Consider the following 17414-nt stretch of genomic DNA (forward strand, 5'->3'; position numbering starts at 1 on the left):
CTGTGAGATTCTTGTATGAGTCAACGTGGATAGTATTGGAGACTGAACAACGTAGGAAGAGATGTAGTAGAGGATGAATGGTAAAAAAGGAGTCTCATGGGAAATAAATTTGAAAATAGACAATGTTCATAACAGGAAAGGGCATAGTGACAACCACTTTCAATGTATGGCCTCACCATTGATCACAGTATCTGTAACAAAAAAGGTGGAAACAATTGTTGTGACGTGTGTACTCTTACAATGTACTGCTCCTGAAAAGCATATTGGCAGTGCCATGTTCTACATCTACAAGTATACTCTTATACTCCACAAACCACCATATTGTGTGTGATGGCTAGTACCATACACCACTGCTAGTCATACCAGTAGCATATGGAGCAAGGGGAAAATTACTGTCTGTATGCCTCCGTACGAGCCCAAATTTCCCTTATTTTGCCTTTCTTTTTCTTGTATGAAATACACATTTATGTCAGTAGAATAGTTCTGGAGTAAGACAAAAGTCGCAAATGACATTCCTTTAGACTTTTTCAATTATGTTTTGCACAAAGAACATTTTCTTATGTCAGGGATTCCCAGTTTAGTTGATAGAGCACTTCTGTAATACTTGGGTGTTGATTGAATCTACTGGTAACAAATATAGCACCACACCTCTGAACTGCTTTGATGTTTTCTTTTAATCTGATCTGCTAGGGATGCTAAATACTCAAGCAGCACTCAAGAATGCTCAAGTGTTCTGTAGAAAGTGTCTTTTATAGGTGAGCATCACTGCCCCAGAATTCTCAAAATAAACTGATGTCAATAATTTGCCTGCCCTACCTCTGACCTTATATGCTCATTCCTTTCCCTATTGCTTTGCAATGTTATGCCTAGATATTTAATCGACATGACTGCATTAGGCAGCACACCACTACTACTGTAATCAAGCATTGTAGGATTGTTCTTCCAACTCACATGCATTAGCTCACATTTTTCTACAATTAAAGCTAGCTGCCATTCATCTCGCCATAGAAAAATTCTGTGTTAAGTCGTCATGTATCCTCCGACAGTCGCTCAATAATGACACTTTCCCATGTATTACAGCTTCATCAGCAAACAGTTTTAAATTGCTGTTCACTTTGCCTATCAGATCATTTGTCTATACAGAGAGCAGCAGTAGTACTATCACAATTCCCTGCAGCATTCCTAGTGATAACCTTGTCTCTGATGAGCACTCTGTCTAGAACAGTGTTCATATTTCTATTCTCAAAATGTCATAAAGCCATTCACATATCTGAGAACCTATTCTGTATGCTTGGACCTTCATTAACATCCTGCAGTGGGACACTGTGTCGAAACGCTTTCTGAAAATATAGGAATATGGAAATTTGCTGTTCTCTTCATCCACAGCTTAAAGAATATCGTCCAAGAAAAGGGCAAGCTGAGTGTTGTATGAGCACTGCCTTCTAAATCCTTGTTGATTTGTGGACAGAATCTTTTCAGTCTCAAGGAGATATTTTATTTTGTAATTTAGGATGGCTCAAGAATCCTGCAATAAACTGATTTTAATATTTGGGTCCATTCTTATGCTTTCCTTACGAATGGGAGTCGCTTGCACTTTTTGCAGTTGCTTTTTACTTTTCACTGGCTGAAAAATTTGTGATAAATGCAAGCTAAAAGTAAGGAGCCAATTCCAAAGAGTAATTTTTGTCAAAATCAAACAGGGATTCCATCCAGATGAGGCAACTTATTTGTTTTCAACTCTTATCAGTTGCTTCTCTATGCTAGTGATGCCGATTACTTTGCCCTGTATAGGAGTCTGTGCAGTGGTCAAATGATGATATGTTTCCATAATTATCCTCTGTGAACTTTTTAAATGTGAAATTCAAACCTTCAGCTTACTAACTTTTGCCTGTTGACATTTCAATGTCCTTTTTTCAGCTGAGAGCACGACAGTCTGTGTTTCCTCAGCATTTTACGAATTTTGATATTAAACCACGGTGGTTCTTTTCTGTCCTAAATCTACTCACTTAGTGCATATTTCTCCAGAGCATGATTTACTATCAGGTTGAACTTTGCCCATGGTTCCTCTGTGTCTGTCACATTCTGACAAAATTATGTCCATTCATTGTGTAAGTAGGAGCAAACAACAGTTCTGTGCTCCTTCCAACATAAAAACTCTCCTAGCCTTCTTTATGGATTTCTTAACTTTAGTAACCATTTTCACTATGATGACATTATGATCACTAATCCCTGTCTCTACACAGAGTGTCAGTAAGGTCAACCCAACCTTGTCCTTAGCTACAGGGTCTAAAATTTTTCGATTACCTCTGAGTTGTTCAGAACTACTTCACAAGATTGTCTTTCCATATCACCTTCGGTGAATCCATTGATGTCTCAGTCTCTGCTCAGTGGGTTAAAGTTGCCTGCAACCAATATTGCATGATGACTGTACTTCTACACTGCTAATGTAGACTTTCTTTGAATGAACGTTCAAATTTTATGGTGGAAGTTGGACTGAATTTCAGTTTCAATAGACATACTATTTTTATTGATTGCAGTGAGTACTCATCCAACTCGTCTGTGAGCAGAATCCTATCCCTTGCTCACGAGACAATTCCTAATGGGCAACATAACACATTCGCTGAGTGTGTGTTGATATTCTGTGAGGGATAATGAATCTGGCAGATAGCCAAGTGTGTAGAGAAAATTCTTAAAACTGACACTACAAAGTCTTTTGGGAAATCTGTGACCCAGAGGCTTCTGTATTCTGGGCAGTTGCTATGGTAACTGGGCGTCTTTGAGCACTTAAGGCACTAACTAGTGTCTTTTCAGCATGCTCATTATAATGTTTTGTGCTCAGCTATAGTGGTTGTAACAGTATAGATGTGTGTTTATTCTACCACATCTTTATATTTGATGTATAAATAGAGATAGTTAATGAACTGAATTTAAATACCTAAATCAGTTCATATTGATTGCTAAAAAGCTTAAAATATAAAACATTGTAAAAGTTCACCTACAGGAACTGTCAAGTTTTGAAGTAGCAACCTTCAGTGCTAGGGACTACAATATTAGTGTTTAGCTTTAACAGCAAGTAACCAAGTGTGCTTGTGAGACATGAGGTAAGCTTGACTAACACTCCCTGTCCTGCTATGTTGCCAGATTGCATAGTTTATTACGGGTTTTCTCACAAACTATGAACCATACATTTTGAAAAAGAGTATTTTCATTTTAAAATCAGGTGCCACATGGCCGAAAAGCACTTTTTTAACAACTTGATATTGATGAAGACATTTGTAGTGTGGACTTGCATACAGTTTTTTGGTGCTAATTATCAGGTTTTGATTAACAAACACAGTATTTTTTAGCAGTGTACTCTGGACCAGCATGTTGTCTTTACAAAGCTATTTTTTTTAGGTCACTTGTCCTTTTTTTGTTATCACTTTAGAGATTTAGAACAAAATGTCTTCTTTTCATTTTTTTCACAATGACTAAGCTTAAAGCCCTGTGTTTTTGTAAATAAGTTTCCATTGCAAAGCACACATTCCAGATCAGTGAATGCTCAAGCCATGAGATTAAAAAGTAATTCTGTAAACTTATAATAATGCATTTTATTAGAATAGTATTGTGCAATAAGCGTTTTCTATAAAGCTGCATGTTGCAGACAGTACCATCACCAACGCTGGTAAGTGGAGGGGAGCAGTGTAGTGCTGCTGTGCATTCTGCCCAGCAACAACCACTCTCCCAGCAGCAGCAACAACAGCACCACCAACAGCAGCAGCAACAGTCTCCTCAGCAGCAGCAATCTCAACAGCAGTCAGCAGTGTCTCAGCAGCAGCTACAGCAATCTCAACAACAGCAGCAACAGCAACAACTTCCGCAGCAAGCAGCTCAGTCGCTTTTGCTTGGTCAGGGGCAGCCTATCACTTTGACTGGTGCACAAGGCCAACAACTGACTGTCATACCTGCATCAAGCCTTGCAGGACTGCGAGCATCTGCGGGAGGTGGTATTATACAGGTTAGCGTCTTTGACTTTTGAAGAATAATTCTAAGTGTCTCTTAACATAGTAACTTTTGAATTAATTGTAAATGGTAATCAGTGTCCCATGCCAAATATTCTTCTTCGTTCATAAATTTGATTTGGATAAAGACATTCATAAGTTTACACTAACAAATGTATTGGTGATGCATCAGTTTACTGCTGTTTGGTTAACATTAATTAATAGGTTTAGGTACCATTTTGCCACTGTTGAATAACTTTTTTGTGGGTTTCCCATATCACTACAAATGAAAGCCAAAACTATTTCTTCAGTACTGCCCCATCTCTGCTGAAAATGGGTCAGTGCTTTTGCTTGGACAATCTCTGCACCATTGCTGTGTTAAGTCTACATCCTGAGTTTGATTCTATCTACTGCTATCATCTCTTGCAGCTTCCCTTCTTTTGTAGTTAGTCTTTCTTCCTTATAGTCTCTTTCAATAACCTTTTTCATGGCAGCCAATGTGTACTCCTATTTTCTTGCTTTGTTGGTACTATAAATTGGCTAAGTTAGTGTACTTAGTTTATACTTCAACACTTACTGTGAGGTACTTCATATCAAAGCAGATGCCAGTTTTCTTTCTTGAAGAAGATAAGCACTGGCACACCTGTTATGTTTCATTTGTATAGTACTGAACACTAGCAGAATCTGCTAAATGAAGGCACCATTTTCCCACTTAAGCTGTATTTTTTAGTCCTGTTCTTCATTGCACATATAGTTTTAGCTTTATAAGCCATTATCAAGTGTTCCGCTGGAATAAGGTGACATAACTATGAAAATGGCAACTTATTGATCTGATGTGGTGCCATTCATTTTGCTTTATAAATGTTACTGTTCTTGCTCAAACTGTCAGAGCATCAAAAATAGTCCAATTTTTAAACCAGAACAAATGGAAGCACGACATGCGAATACACTGCCACTTTCATACATTCTAGCTAAACACTTAAATATGGCTTAAAATACCAAAACTAGTTATACAACCAAGAAGAAGTCTGAAGCCATACTTTCTAAATGGAAAAGAGCTGGCTTCATTTAATAAATTTATGTGGGGTCTCCATTATGAGTGAGATGTGCTGTCTGACTCATTTACCATATGACTTCAGATTGCTCTAGTAACTACTCTAGTGTCTAATTAACATATGAAAACTGTTTACTTAAGTCTCTGAAATCACCGTGATGTGTAGAAACTAGAAAGTTATTTGGCCTGATTTCAAAGTTGTATGAAACAAGATTTGTACCATCATTTTTTTAAGGGAGCTTAATTGACACACTACTAAACAAGACATCAGTGAAGAAATGTGAGCAATAGTGGACAAGCTTTCTGACATCTCATGCTAGTCAACAATTGAAAAACACTCTTAATCACATTTATAATAATAATAATAATATATGCGATTAAGACTGTTTTTGAATTGTTGATTAATCATACTAATCGCTGCTTCTCTCCACAACCATGTTGTCCAAAAATCTTATGCTAGTAATTGTGGACTAAGTAATACTCACAGGAATATAAAGAAAAGTCTAAGAGTGAAATGCAATTTTGCTTCAAAAAAAGCTAACTCCCATAGAAAACCAATGAAACTATCATGGCATATATAGACCTCAAAAAGATAGATTAAGAAGTTGTAAATATCAAAAATAGAGTGGGTAAATACTAGTTACAAATGAGTAGTTTACAACAACCATGTATAACTAATAAGAGTAGACAAAAAAAATGTTATCTGAGAAGTGCTAAACTAGGACTCTGGGTGTGTGAATAGCTATTCTAGGACGTACCAGATGTGACAAGTTAGCTTTGAAAAAACACAGTGTAACCAATGCTGAAGCAAGGAGAGATAAGGAAAAATTACCTGCTTACTGCAGTTCAATTTTGTAGTCACCTATAGGATTCCTACTTTGTCTTATAAATCTTTTACCCCAAGAATGATACTGCACTGTGAAAGTAGAGGCAGTGATGCACAGGGAAATAAGAAATAACATACCACAAAAAGAAAGTGATTGATGGAGTTGAAATAATATAGACAGGTGTGTTGGACAGTGGTTAATCTTTCATATGTGCAACTTAGTTAAGCAGCTGAAAAATATGAGTAAAGAAAACCGAGCTCTAAGCTTTTGGAACCACAATTTTTTTCTTGTGGGCAAGAACAGAGGTAAAGTTTGGGGCAAGGAGGTAGGACAATGAGCCCAGATTACTCAGAGCCCAGGTTAAGAGGAATCCATCAAGTATAAAAATGAAGGGGACCAATGAGAAAGAAAAACGTATCTGATGTAAACATATATGTAATACTTGGATACTTGCTATGAGACCAGGTCGCTGGTGCACTACTTTTCAAATATTCCACCAATGGCATCTGCGTGGGCTGGCTGCCAGAGGGCACCTGTGATGGGCCACATGACTTTTGACAAAGCACAGCATCTGTCACGCCGTCTATCAGAGATCTCCTATTTTATAAGTGTAGTGCTGTGGACACTTACTTTCATATTGTACTCATACTTATTGTCAGTCAGTGCTTGTTTCAGTACCTGGATTGTTTCTGTGTTTTTGTCAATATTCTCAACTGTTGTTTGCTTGTATTTGGAAGAAGAAAAATCATTGTCCATTGTAGCTGTGCTGTTGTTTGTGTCTTGCTGCTGTATGATACAACTTCTGACAGGTATGGTGTTCACTTCCGTACACGCAGCCCATTTGGTTGTTCATTTGGTTCATCTGTCCATGGAGATAGTGCTCCAATATCTCCTCAAGCAGCAGCATGCCCGTAATGGTTGCTATCACAGTCTTATCAGCCACATTGACTATGCAGGCTTCTACGGCATCAGGATATCCACCACCCTTTCCACTTTTCGACAATACAGCTGAAGACTGGATGCTTACAAGAAGCAGCTTCAGCAATGCTATCTTGCTTTTGGTATCACTGATATAAACATGTGTAAGGCTTGGTGTGGTGCCTTTTGTCGTGGAGTTCTTGTTGGATCCACCAATTGTTGTCAGTTTGCCCCGCTTCAGGAACCTGTATCGCTTTCATTTGATGAAATATGTAAATTTTCAAATTTTCACTTGTTCCTGATTGTTGGGTGCAGTCATTTCTTGGAAGGAGGACGACATGGCAGCAGTACAAATGCTGCCTCTGAAAAGCGCTGGACAGCATCGCGCCAAACAACAACCACAGCAACAGCAGCACTCAGCGCTCCTATCTTGCCTGTTCTGTTTGATGCAGTGTTAAAGGGCTGCATGGTCAAAGCAGTCGGTGCCTCGCAACAGCTGTAGGAAAAAAAGGATGTATAACACGTGTGTCATTCACAGACCCTCCTGTGGACATAGACATGGGTGGTAAATGTGTGTCTCCAGTGTGTACGAATCATAAGAAGCTGTTTATCAAAGTGCGAGTGATGGACAAAGTGCTCAAACTACAAGTGGACACAAGTGTGACTTTATTAAATTACAAACTTATGTGGATTTGGAATCTCTAGTGCTCTCTCCAGTTAATCTGTATTTGGTGAGTTACAACAAGCAGTTTTGAGGAAATTTACGGCTTCCACTATGTATAAATCTGTGGTTTATTACTTGACTGTTTTGGTAGTGGATGATACTGGCATTGATAATTTGTTTGGTCTAGATGCTTTCAGTGCTTTTGGCTTTTCCTTTTCAGATACAGTGCACCTTGTTTCTGACCACATCCCGTACCAGCAGTTAAATTCTCTCTGTTCTAAGTTCTCATCTCTTTTCTCAGATGGTTTAGGTTGTACCACAAATTTTGCGGCCCACATTTCTCTGAAACCTACGGTGCAGCTGCACTTTTTCCGAGTGTGCCTCATCCTGGTGGCTTTGTATGATAGAGTGAAATCGGAATTGGAAAGGCTGACGTCATTGGGAGTCATACAGCCTACTTTGCTTTTGCGGCAACTTTAAAGTTTCAGTTAATGCTCAATCTATTATTGACACCTACCCTATGCCCGGCCCAGATGATTTATTGGCTATACTCACTGGGGGCTGGTTTTTATCTAAAACTGATTTGCCTGAAGCCTATCTACAGGTTCTGTTGGATGAGGATTCTGAATGGACTTTTGTTATTAACATGCCTTTTGAGTTGTACCAGTGCCAGCACCTCCCTTTTGGTGTGGCTAGCACCCTCATGATTATCAGAATTTTTTGGAACAATTGATGATGTCCGTTCTGGGAAGCAGCAACAATCTCAATGACACCATCATGACAGGTGCCTCCACAGAAGTGCATTTACATAACTTAATGCACCTTGTTTACAGTCTTTCATACTGTAGGGTTGAAATGAAACTTGGCCATGTCACACTTGTTTCAGCCATCCTTGTATTCGGATTTGAGGTTTCTCTGGATGGTGTTAAGCTTTTACATCATCATTTCGCTACTGTTGTGGCTCTGCCTCGCTTTGCAAATGTCAAAAAATTCCAAGCATTATTAGCTAAAATTGCTTACTATCACAAATTTATTCCGCGTGGGGCCGCTTTGGCCCATCCCCCCCCCCCCCCCCCCCCCCCCAAGTTGTTCCATAAGAATATTCCATTTTTATGTATGCTCTTGCTTTTGAAATTGAAATTACACCCTGCTCCTTGTTTTTACCCTCCATCCTGGTCACCACTTGGTTTTGTCTACGGACGCCTCTCGTTATGGACCAGGGGCTTCGATATGAAGATGGTTCCGAAAGTTTAATAGTTTACGTGTCAAAAACACTCAACTCCGCTCAGTAATGCTACTCCTAAGTTGAAAAGGAAGCACTAGCTATCATATATGCCTTAGAAAAGTTCATGTGTCTCGTCATTACTGACAACAAGCCTGTGGTTTCATTGTTTAATCATTCTGCTTCACTGCCTGATAAAGCAGCACATCACTCCAGTGGTGGGGCCCTGTTTCTATCTCACTAAAACTATGAAATAGATTTTTGGACCTCCGTGCAGCATGCCAGTGCTAGTGCTCCTTTATTTTAGGTTTTGAAGTGCAATGTACGAAGTATGGCTTTCGGATTACAAGCTCCTGGATTGCAGCTGCTGTCACTGTCGATCCAGTTTTGCTTAAAGTTGTTCATCTCATTCAGTGTGAATGTTCAGATAGGCGTCTGGACAGGGCTTCTGATCTTTTGCGTAATAGTTCTTCCCTCTGTCACTGCCTTTTGGTATTTGATGGTGTTCCATTAGCTGCAGACAGGTTGTCACCCAGGGTTGTAGTCCTGACCGCCCTACAGTGGGACGTGCACGAGTTCCTACATCAGGAATATTTGGTTGTGGTCTCACATGCTAAGTTATTGACCTGTCAGCATGTAGATGTCCTTCAACATCATATGTGGCTGTGATTCAGGCCCCCTCTTATTTCTTTTTCTTATTGGAGGATTGTCTTATACACTCTTGGCGGATAATGGTCTACAGACCTTATACACTCCTGGAAATGGAAAAAAGAACACATTGACACCGGTGTGTCAGACCCACCATACTTGCTCTGGACACTGCGAGAGGGATGTACAAGCAATGATCATACGCACGGCACAGCGGACACACCAGGAACCGCAGTGTTGGCCGTCGAATGGCGCTAGCTGCGCAGCATTTGTGCACCGCCGCCGTCAGTGTCAGCCAGTTTGCCGTGGCATACGGAGCTCCATCGCAGTCTTTAACACTGGTAGCATGCCGCGACAGCTTGGACGTGAACCGTATGTGCAGTTGACGGACTTTGAGCGAGGGCGTATAGTGGGCATGCGGGAGGCCGGGTGGACGTACCGCCGAATTGCTCAACACGTGGGGCGTGAGGTCTCCACAGTACATCGATGTTGTCGCCAGTGGTCGGCGGAAGGTGCACGTGCCCGTCGACCTGGGACCGGACCGCAGCGACGCACGGATGCACGCCGAGACCGTAGGATCCTACGCAGTGCTGTAGGGGACCGCACCGCCACTTCCCAGCAAATTAGGGACACTGTTGCTCCTGGGGTATCGGCGAGGACCATTCGCAACCGTCTCCATGAAGCTGGGCTATGGTCCCGCACACCGTTAGGCCATCTTCCGCTCACGCCCCAACATCGTGCAGCCCGCCACCAGTGGTGTCGCGACAGGCGTGAATGGAGGGACGAATGGAGACGTGTCGTCTTCAGCGATGAGAGTCGCTTCTGCCTTGGTGCCAATGATGGTCGTATGCGGGTTTGGCGCCGTGCAGGTGAGTGCTACAATCAGGACTGCATACGACCGAGGCACACAGGGCCAACACCCAGCATCATGGTGTGGGGAGCGATCTCCTACACTGGCCGTACACCTCTGGTGATCGTCGAGGGGACACTGAATAGTGCACGGTACATCCAAACCATCATTGAACCCATCGTTCTACCATTCCTAGACTGGCAAGGGAACTTGCTGTTCCAACATGACAATGCACGTCCGCATGTATCCCGTGCCACCCAACGTGCTCTAGAAGGTGTAAGTCAACTACCCTGGCCAGCAAGATCTCCGGATCTGTCCCCCATTGAGCATGTTTGGGACTGGATGAAGCGTCGTCTCATGCGGTCTGCACGTCCAGCACGAACGCTGGTCCAACTGAGGTGCCAGGTGGAAATGGCATGGCAAGCCTTTCCACAGGACTACATCCAGCATCTCTACGATCGTCTCCATGGGAGAATAGCAGCCTGCATTGCTGCGAAAGGTGGATATACACTGTACTAGTGCCGACATTGTGCATGCTCTAATGCCTGTGTCTATGTGCCTGTGGTTCTGTCAGTGTGATCATGTGATGTATCTGACCCCAGGAATGCGTCAATAAAGTTTCCCCTTCCTGGGACAATGAATTCACGGTGTTCTTATTTCAATTTCCAGGAGTGTACAATTTCTGTACCCGTCAAGACATTCACTATGTAATTGCTCCTTCCTCTCACTCCCAGTCAAACAGAAAGGCAGAAAATCTCATCCCCATGTTCAAAATCCAATTGAAGTAGTCACGGACTCCTCCACGGATCATGCATTGAAGCACTGTTTGAGTTCCTACAGGGATTGAACTCTGGCCGAGATGTTCCATGGTCACCAGCCATGCACCCTCCTGCATCAGCTCTTGCCGCCCCACCAAAGCCCGTCAGCACGGCCTCCTGGTTCCGTGGTGGTGGTGGTGGTGGTGGTTAGTGTTTAACATCCCGTCGACAACGAGGTCATTAGAGACGGAGCGCAAGCTCGGGTTAGGGAAGGAGTGGGAAGGAAATCGGGCGTGCCCTTTCAAAGGAACCATCCCGGCATTTGCCTGAAACGATTTAGGGAAATTACGGAAAGCCTAAATCAGGATGGCTGGAGACGGGATTGAACCGTCGTCCTCCCGAATGCGCCTGGTTCCATGGTTTGGACTCGGGGTTAGGACACTACCGAAGTAGATTCTAGTGATGGTCCACAGCTGCTGAGGCTGTCACCTCTGTATGGTGTGCACCAGTGATGAGCTGGTGGCATGCCATTATAGCTACATCCTCACGCCACATTGGGGGCTGCGGTGCCTGCCAACTTCACCTCCTTCCACAGTGCCTAGTCCAGCCTTGTGGGGCATCCCTGCTGCAGCGGCGGGCCCGCCCTCCATGTGGACGTTGCAATTACAGAAGATGAAATAGATTAAATGTGCAGATAAATTACAAAATGAGGTGATATTGAAGCACATAGCAAGAAGCTAATTCTACGGAAAATCCACGTGAGTAAGAAGAAAGGTGGGAATATAAAAGTTTCATGTCCCATCAATAACAAGATTGTTAGAGACTGAGCATAGTTGAGGATTGTGCAAGGAAGGGAAAGTAATTAACCTTATCCTTTGTGAAGGACTCATTCCAGCATGCATTTAAATTGAATTTGTTTAAAGGAAAACTTAATCTGGATGGTCAAACAGGATTTTGAATTTGCCTGTTCCTGAATGTCCTTTGTCTTAACTACTGCTGTGTGTGTGTGTGTGTGTGTGTGTGTGTGTGTGTGTGTGTACATATATCATTGGTAATTTTTATTAACCAAGCTGTTTCAGTCTTTTTGCTATTCCAGTAAGTGACAAACTGTTTATTAGCCTTGTATGGCTCCTCCTTAAGATGTGTCTACAATAGGCCTAACGTCTTTGATCTTGTCCCTTAGCAGTCCAGTGTACATGTAGATAGGTTGTCTGCTATATGCTCCCAACTCTTTGAATGATGCCAAGGTCTCCTTAAGTGTGTTCCTGCTCTAGATCTTCATCTGTTAGCACTTTTGTGTTACTGAGTGAGGTGGTGCAGTGGTTAACACGATGGACTCACATTCAGCAGGACAACAGTTCAAATCCCCATCAGGTCATCCAAATTTAGGTTTTCTGTGATTTCTCTAAATCGTGTAAGGCAAATACCAAGATGGTTCCTTTGAAAGGGCACAGCCAGTTTCCTTCCCCATCCTTCTCTGATGCAAGTTTTTGCTCTGCCTCTAATGAACTTATTGTTGACAGGATATTGCACATTGATTTTCCTTCCTTCCCTCCTGTATTTGGTGTTCATAGACATGTAGAGAACTACTTTCAGGGCCATGCACTTATTATTATAGAAGGGCCTGTTAAACTTGTCTGCTACCTCTAGTTGACTGAGCCAAGTTGTTAGTGCCACCTTTTCTGGAGGATCAAATCACATACAAACATGTTTCATAATGAACTTATTTTTTGAATTCTTTTGCATTGATTAGATTACATTTACTTACTTTCCAATTGTAATGAGGAGGTCCTCCAGGATGTAGAACATGTCAGAAAAACAAATAATACATGACAAATATTCACAACTAAAACAAACAAGCTGATGTACATTCAACACATCTCAAGTGGAATGTTCTTCTTCTTCTTCCCTTTTTTTTTTTTTTTTTTTTTTAAAGTGAACACTATATGAAAGGAATATTATACAATGCTCATTTACTAAGACCGCATTAATACACTGAATTTAAAATTAAAAAAAAAAGATATTTATAAGTTAAGAAACAAACAAACACACACACACACACACACACACACATGTGCGTGCGTATCTGTTGGTACTATTGAGAAATTCATCAATGGAGTAGAAGGAGTTGGTCACCAATAACTCCTGAATTTCATTGGTTGTTAAGCTTTTTATGGCTGTTGGCAAGTTACTGCAAATGTATGTTCCTGAATAATGCACCTTTTTGTACAAGAGTGAGTGAGTTTAAATGCTTGGGAAGATTATTCTTATTTCTGCTATTGATACCATGAACTGATATGTTAGTTTGAAAAAGTGATATATTTTTAATGATAAAATTCATCAAGGAATAAATATATTGGCAAGCAATAGCTAGTATCCCTAGTTCCCTAACCAGGCCTCTGCAGGATGTTCATGAGTTCACAACACATATAACTCTTATTGCATGTTTTTGTGCCCAGAAAACTTTAGCTTGGCTTGATGAATTATCCCAAAAAATAATCCCATGTGACATTGTGGAGTGAAAGTAAGCATAGTATGCCAGCTTTTTCATTTTTATATCCCCTATGTGTGACAGAATTTGCATTGCAAATAGAGATTTGTTTAGACACTTCAGCAGGTCTGCACTGTGCTCTTCCCAGTTGAATTTATTATCTAGCTGTAATCCCAAGAATTTTTTATACTGTCCACTTCTTCTATCGGCTTGCCATCATATGTTAGGCATATACTTGTGGGACACCCCTTACAAGTTCTGAACTGCATGTAGTGTATTTTTTCAAAGTTTAGCGACAAAGAATTGGCTAGGAACCAGTGATTAATGCACATAAATATTTTATTAGCCGATCTTTCTAAGATTACACTTGATTTGCTATTTATTGCAATGTTTGTATCATCAGCAAACAAAACAAATGTGGCATCTGGTAATGTTACTGATGAAAGGTCACTGATATACACAAGAAAAAGTAAGCGGCATAAGGTGGAACCTTGTGGGACCCCACATGTAATGAGTTACCAATTGGATCATGCCTGATAGCTTAGTACATGTCTCTTTCTTTATAACACCCTTTGTCTCCTACAAGAGATATAAGATTTAAACTGTTTTGCAGGCATTACCTGTTGCACCATAATATTCTAATTTAGATAAAATGATTTTGTGGTTTACACAGTCAAATGTTTTATACAGATCACAAAATATAGCAGTAGCCTGCAATTTTTTGTCCAATGAATTAAGTACATTTCTGCTGTAAGTATAGATAGCCTTCTCAACATCAGAACCCTTTAGAAATCTGAACTGCAACTTTGGCAGTATGTTATTTGTGATAAGATGGTTATAAAGCTGATTGTACGCTACCTTTTCTAAAAATTTTGAGAATGCTGGCAAAAGTGAAATTGGACGGAAATTTCTTTATCTCCCTTCTCAAACAGTTGCTGAACTTCACCATATTTCAAGCATTCAAGAAATATTCCACTGATAAACAACTGGTTACACAGATAGCTTAATATTTACTTAACTCAGAATCACATTCTTTAATTAACTTTGTTGATATTTCATCATACCCACTAGATGGTTTTGATTTTAAAATTTTTATGATGGACATCACTTCTGTTGGGGTAATGAGGGTCAAATTAATACTTTGGAAGTTAATTGAAAAATCTGGTCTGAGGTATCCCCTGGCAGCATCTACAGAACCTGACAACCCCATACTTCCTGTAATGGTTATAAAATGTTAGTTAAAAAGTGGTGCAACACTATACACATCTGTCATCCATGTATCATTTACTCTTAATGCTATTTTCTTTATTTTGTTATCTGTTATGACTCTATTTTCCTTGTGATATACTTGATTTGATGTCCATACTACAGTCTTTAATATTTTGCAGTATTTCTTGTAATGTGTTATAGCATCAACATCAGAGCTGTTTCGGATTGACAAATACAGTTTTCTATTTGTTTTACAAGATATCTCTATTCCTTGAGTTGTCCATGGCTTCTTTGTAGACTTTGCTCTAACTCTGGATAGTTTTGGGAGGAAACAGTGTTCAAATAAGATAAGTACTTTATTAGCAAAAGTGTTATTTTATTCATTCATGCCATGTGCACGGTAAACATCACTCCAGTGAATGTCTCTAAGGAATGTCCTAAAATAATCAATTTTTGGCTTATTGATTATCCTCTTGAGCTCAGATGTAACAGATTTTATATCCTGTTCAGTTTTAACATTTAACAGAAGGAACTGCATGTCATCGTCTGAGAGGCCATTCACTATTGATTTTGTAATGTAATTTTCTTCATTGGACTTTTCTATAAAGATGGAAAGCGTTTCTGAAGAAGAGAAATTTGTTAACATCGAGTATAGATTTAAGTGTCAGGAAGTCATTTTTGAAAGTATTTGTATGGAGTGTAGCCATGTATGGAAGTGAATCATGGACGATAAATACTTTGGACAAGAAGAGAATAGAAGCTTTTGAAATGTGGTGCTACAGAAGAATGCTGCAGATTAGATGGGTAGATCACATAACTAATGAGGAAGTATTGAATCGGATTGGGGAGAAGAGAAGTTTGTGGCACAACTTGACCAGAAGAAGGGATCGGTGGGTAGGACATTTTTCTGAGGCATCAAGGGATCACCAATTTAGTATTGGAGGGTAAAAATCGTAGAGGTAGACCAAGAGATGACTACACTAAGCAGATTCAGAAGGATATAGGTTGCAGTAGGTTCTGGGAGATGAAGCAGCTTGCACAGGATAGAGTAGCATGGAGAGCTGCATCAAACCAGTCTCAGGACTGAAGACCACAACAACAACAACATTATCAATGGCTGTTTGTGAGCAATTAGCTACCCTAGTTTGGAACTTTACCATGGGAATTAAGATAAATGATAGTGTTACTAACTCGTAAGTTCTTATTGGGAGATTCTTTAAGGAAATCGACATTGAAGTCACCAGCAACCACTATTTCTTTGTTTTTGGTTGTTAAATGGTCCAGTACAGCTTCAAGATGGTTTATGAACAGATAAAAGTACCCGCAGGTGCTCAATATACACTTAATATTATGAAGGATTTTTTATGAAATTCTTCTTTTATTGCTCATGCTTCCATATGCTGTTCTAAGCAAAATTTGTGAATGTCTGTGTTCATAAATTTGACAGTTCCTGATGAACTGATCATTTTACTTTTCTAGTTCCATTACAGGTTTTGTTTTTAACTTCATTTGTTTCTTAAATCCATTGCCTAGCATAATCTGTGTGGCATTTTTGTGAAGTGACGTTAGTCAAATTATATTTGCAGGTTCCTAACTTGCAGGCAATACCAGTGCAAAACATTCCTGGTCTAGGCAATGTGCAGCTGATCCCTGCCAGTGCTCTGTCAGTCAATGCACAGGGCCAGTTGGGAGTCCCAACCGCTCAACAAGCAACAGGGACGAGCCTAGCTGCCACTCCTGCTCAGGTAGTGGCAGCTCAGAGTGGTGGCCAGCACAGTTCGCAACAGACTGACACTGTGGAGGGGGTTGGCCTGGGCACAAAGTGGCATGTTATCCCTCACCAGCACGTTGGACAGGCGCAGGTCGTTGTCACAGCGCCTCATCCTGTTACAGTCACATCAGCTCCAGCTGAGGATACACCAGAACCACAGCAAAAGATACGACTGCGGAGAATAGCCTGCACTTGCCCAAACTGCTGTGATGGTGGAGAAAGGTAGGCTGTAGTAATATTTTAAGGACCTTCTAACAGTTATACATAAGGCTGAAACAGTTTCTCCCACACTCAGTTCCAGTTTTGTATGCGCAAATTTTTAAATTTTGCTGTCAACATGTGTGTGTGTGTTTTACGGTGTCGGGGAGGGAGTTGAACCTGAGACTCCAGATGGCTGAGCTGAAGCCAGGACCCACCATGCCGTATTTCATCCAGAGGCCGAGCAAGTTCAAGAGTGTTGAGGGGTAGTGCAGAGTGGTAATGCGGTATTCAGTAGCATTACTTCATTCGGTTGATTTACAGTATTCAATGGGTGCAGCGTAGTGTCGGCATGCCGCCCACAGCTCTGTTCCGCAAGTCCAGCCGGCTCAGCAACTCCTGGTATGCCGATGCTGCTGCTGTTGTCTTCAAGGCCGCTCAGCTGGAAGTTGGCCGCACTCTGCCCGGTCGCCGCCCGCCGGGGCGTTCGACTTGCGCCGCGTTGCTGCCCACGATTCTGGAGACTGCTGCAGTCCTTGGTCCTCGCCGCCCTCTCAACCTTTTTACCTGTTCTGTCCGACCATGGGACGAAGGTGGTCATCTCTGGCCCCTCGGCCCACCTCTGCTCCCAGGAGAGCGAGGTGGCGCAGTGATTAGACACTGGACTCGCATTCGGGAGGACGACGGTTCAATCCCACGTCCGGCCATCCTGATTTAGGTTTTCTGTGATTTCCCTAAATCACTCCAGGCAAATGCTGGGATGGTTCCTCTGGAAGGGCACGGCCGACTTCCTTCCCCATCCTTCCCTAATCTGATGAGACAGA

The 17414-nt window shown here is 41.3% G+C and overlaps 1 protein-coding gene across 2 annotated transcripts in view; it reads left to right on the forward strand.

Moving 5' to 3' along the window:
- The window catches only part of LOC126266755 (transcription factor Sp4-like), a 100049-nt gene that overhangs the window by 28429 nt on the left and 54206 nt on the right, over positions 1-17414 (forward strand). For both annotated transcript variants that reach the window (XM_049971270.1, XM_049971271.1), the window contains exons 7-8: positions 3644-3997; positions 16208-16614. In XM_049971270.1, the coding sequence (XP_049827227.1) occupies positions 3644-3997; positions 16208-16614 (761 nt within the window). The remainder of the gene's footprint in view (positions 1-3643; positions 3998-16207; positions 16615-17414) is intronic.

Source organism: Schistocerca gregaria, chromosome 4 (genome assembly GCF_023897955.1).
Source record: "Schistocerca gregaria isolate iqSchGreg1 chromosome 4, iqSchGreg1.2, whole genome shotgun sequence".
Classification (NCBI taxonomy): domain Eukaryota; kingdom Metazoa; phylum Arthropoda; class Insecta; order Orthoptera; family Acrididae; genus Schistocerca; species Schistocerca gregaria.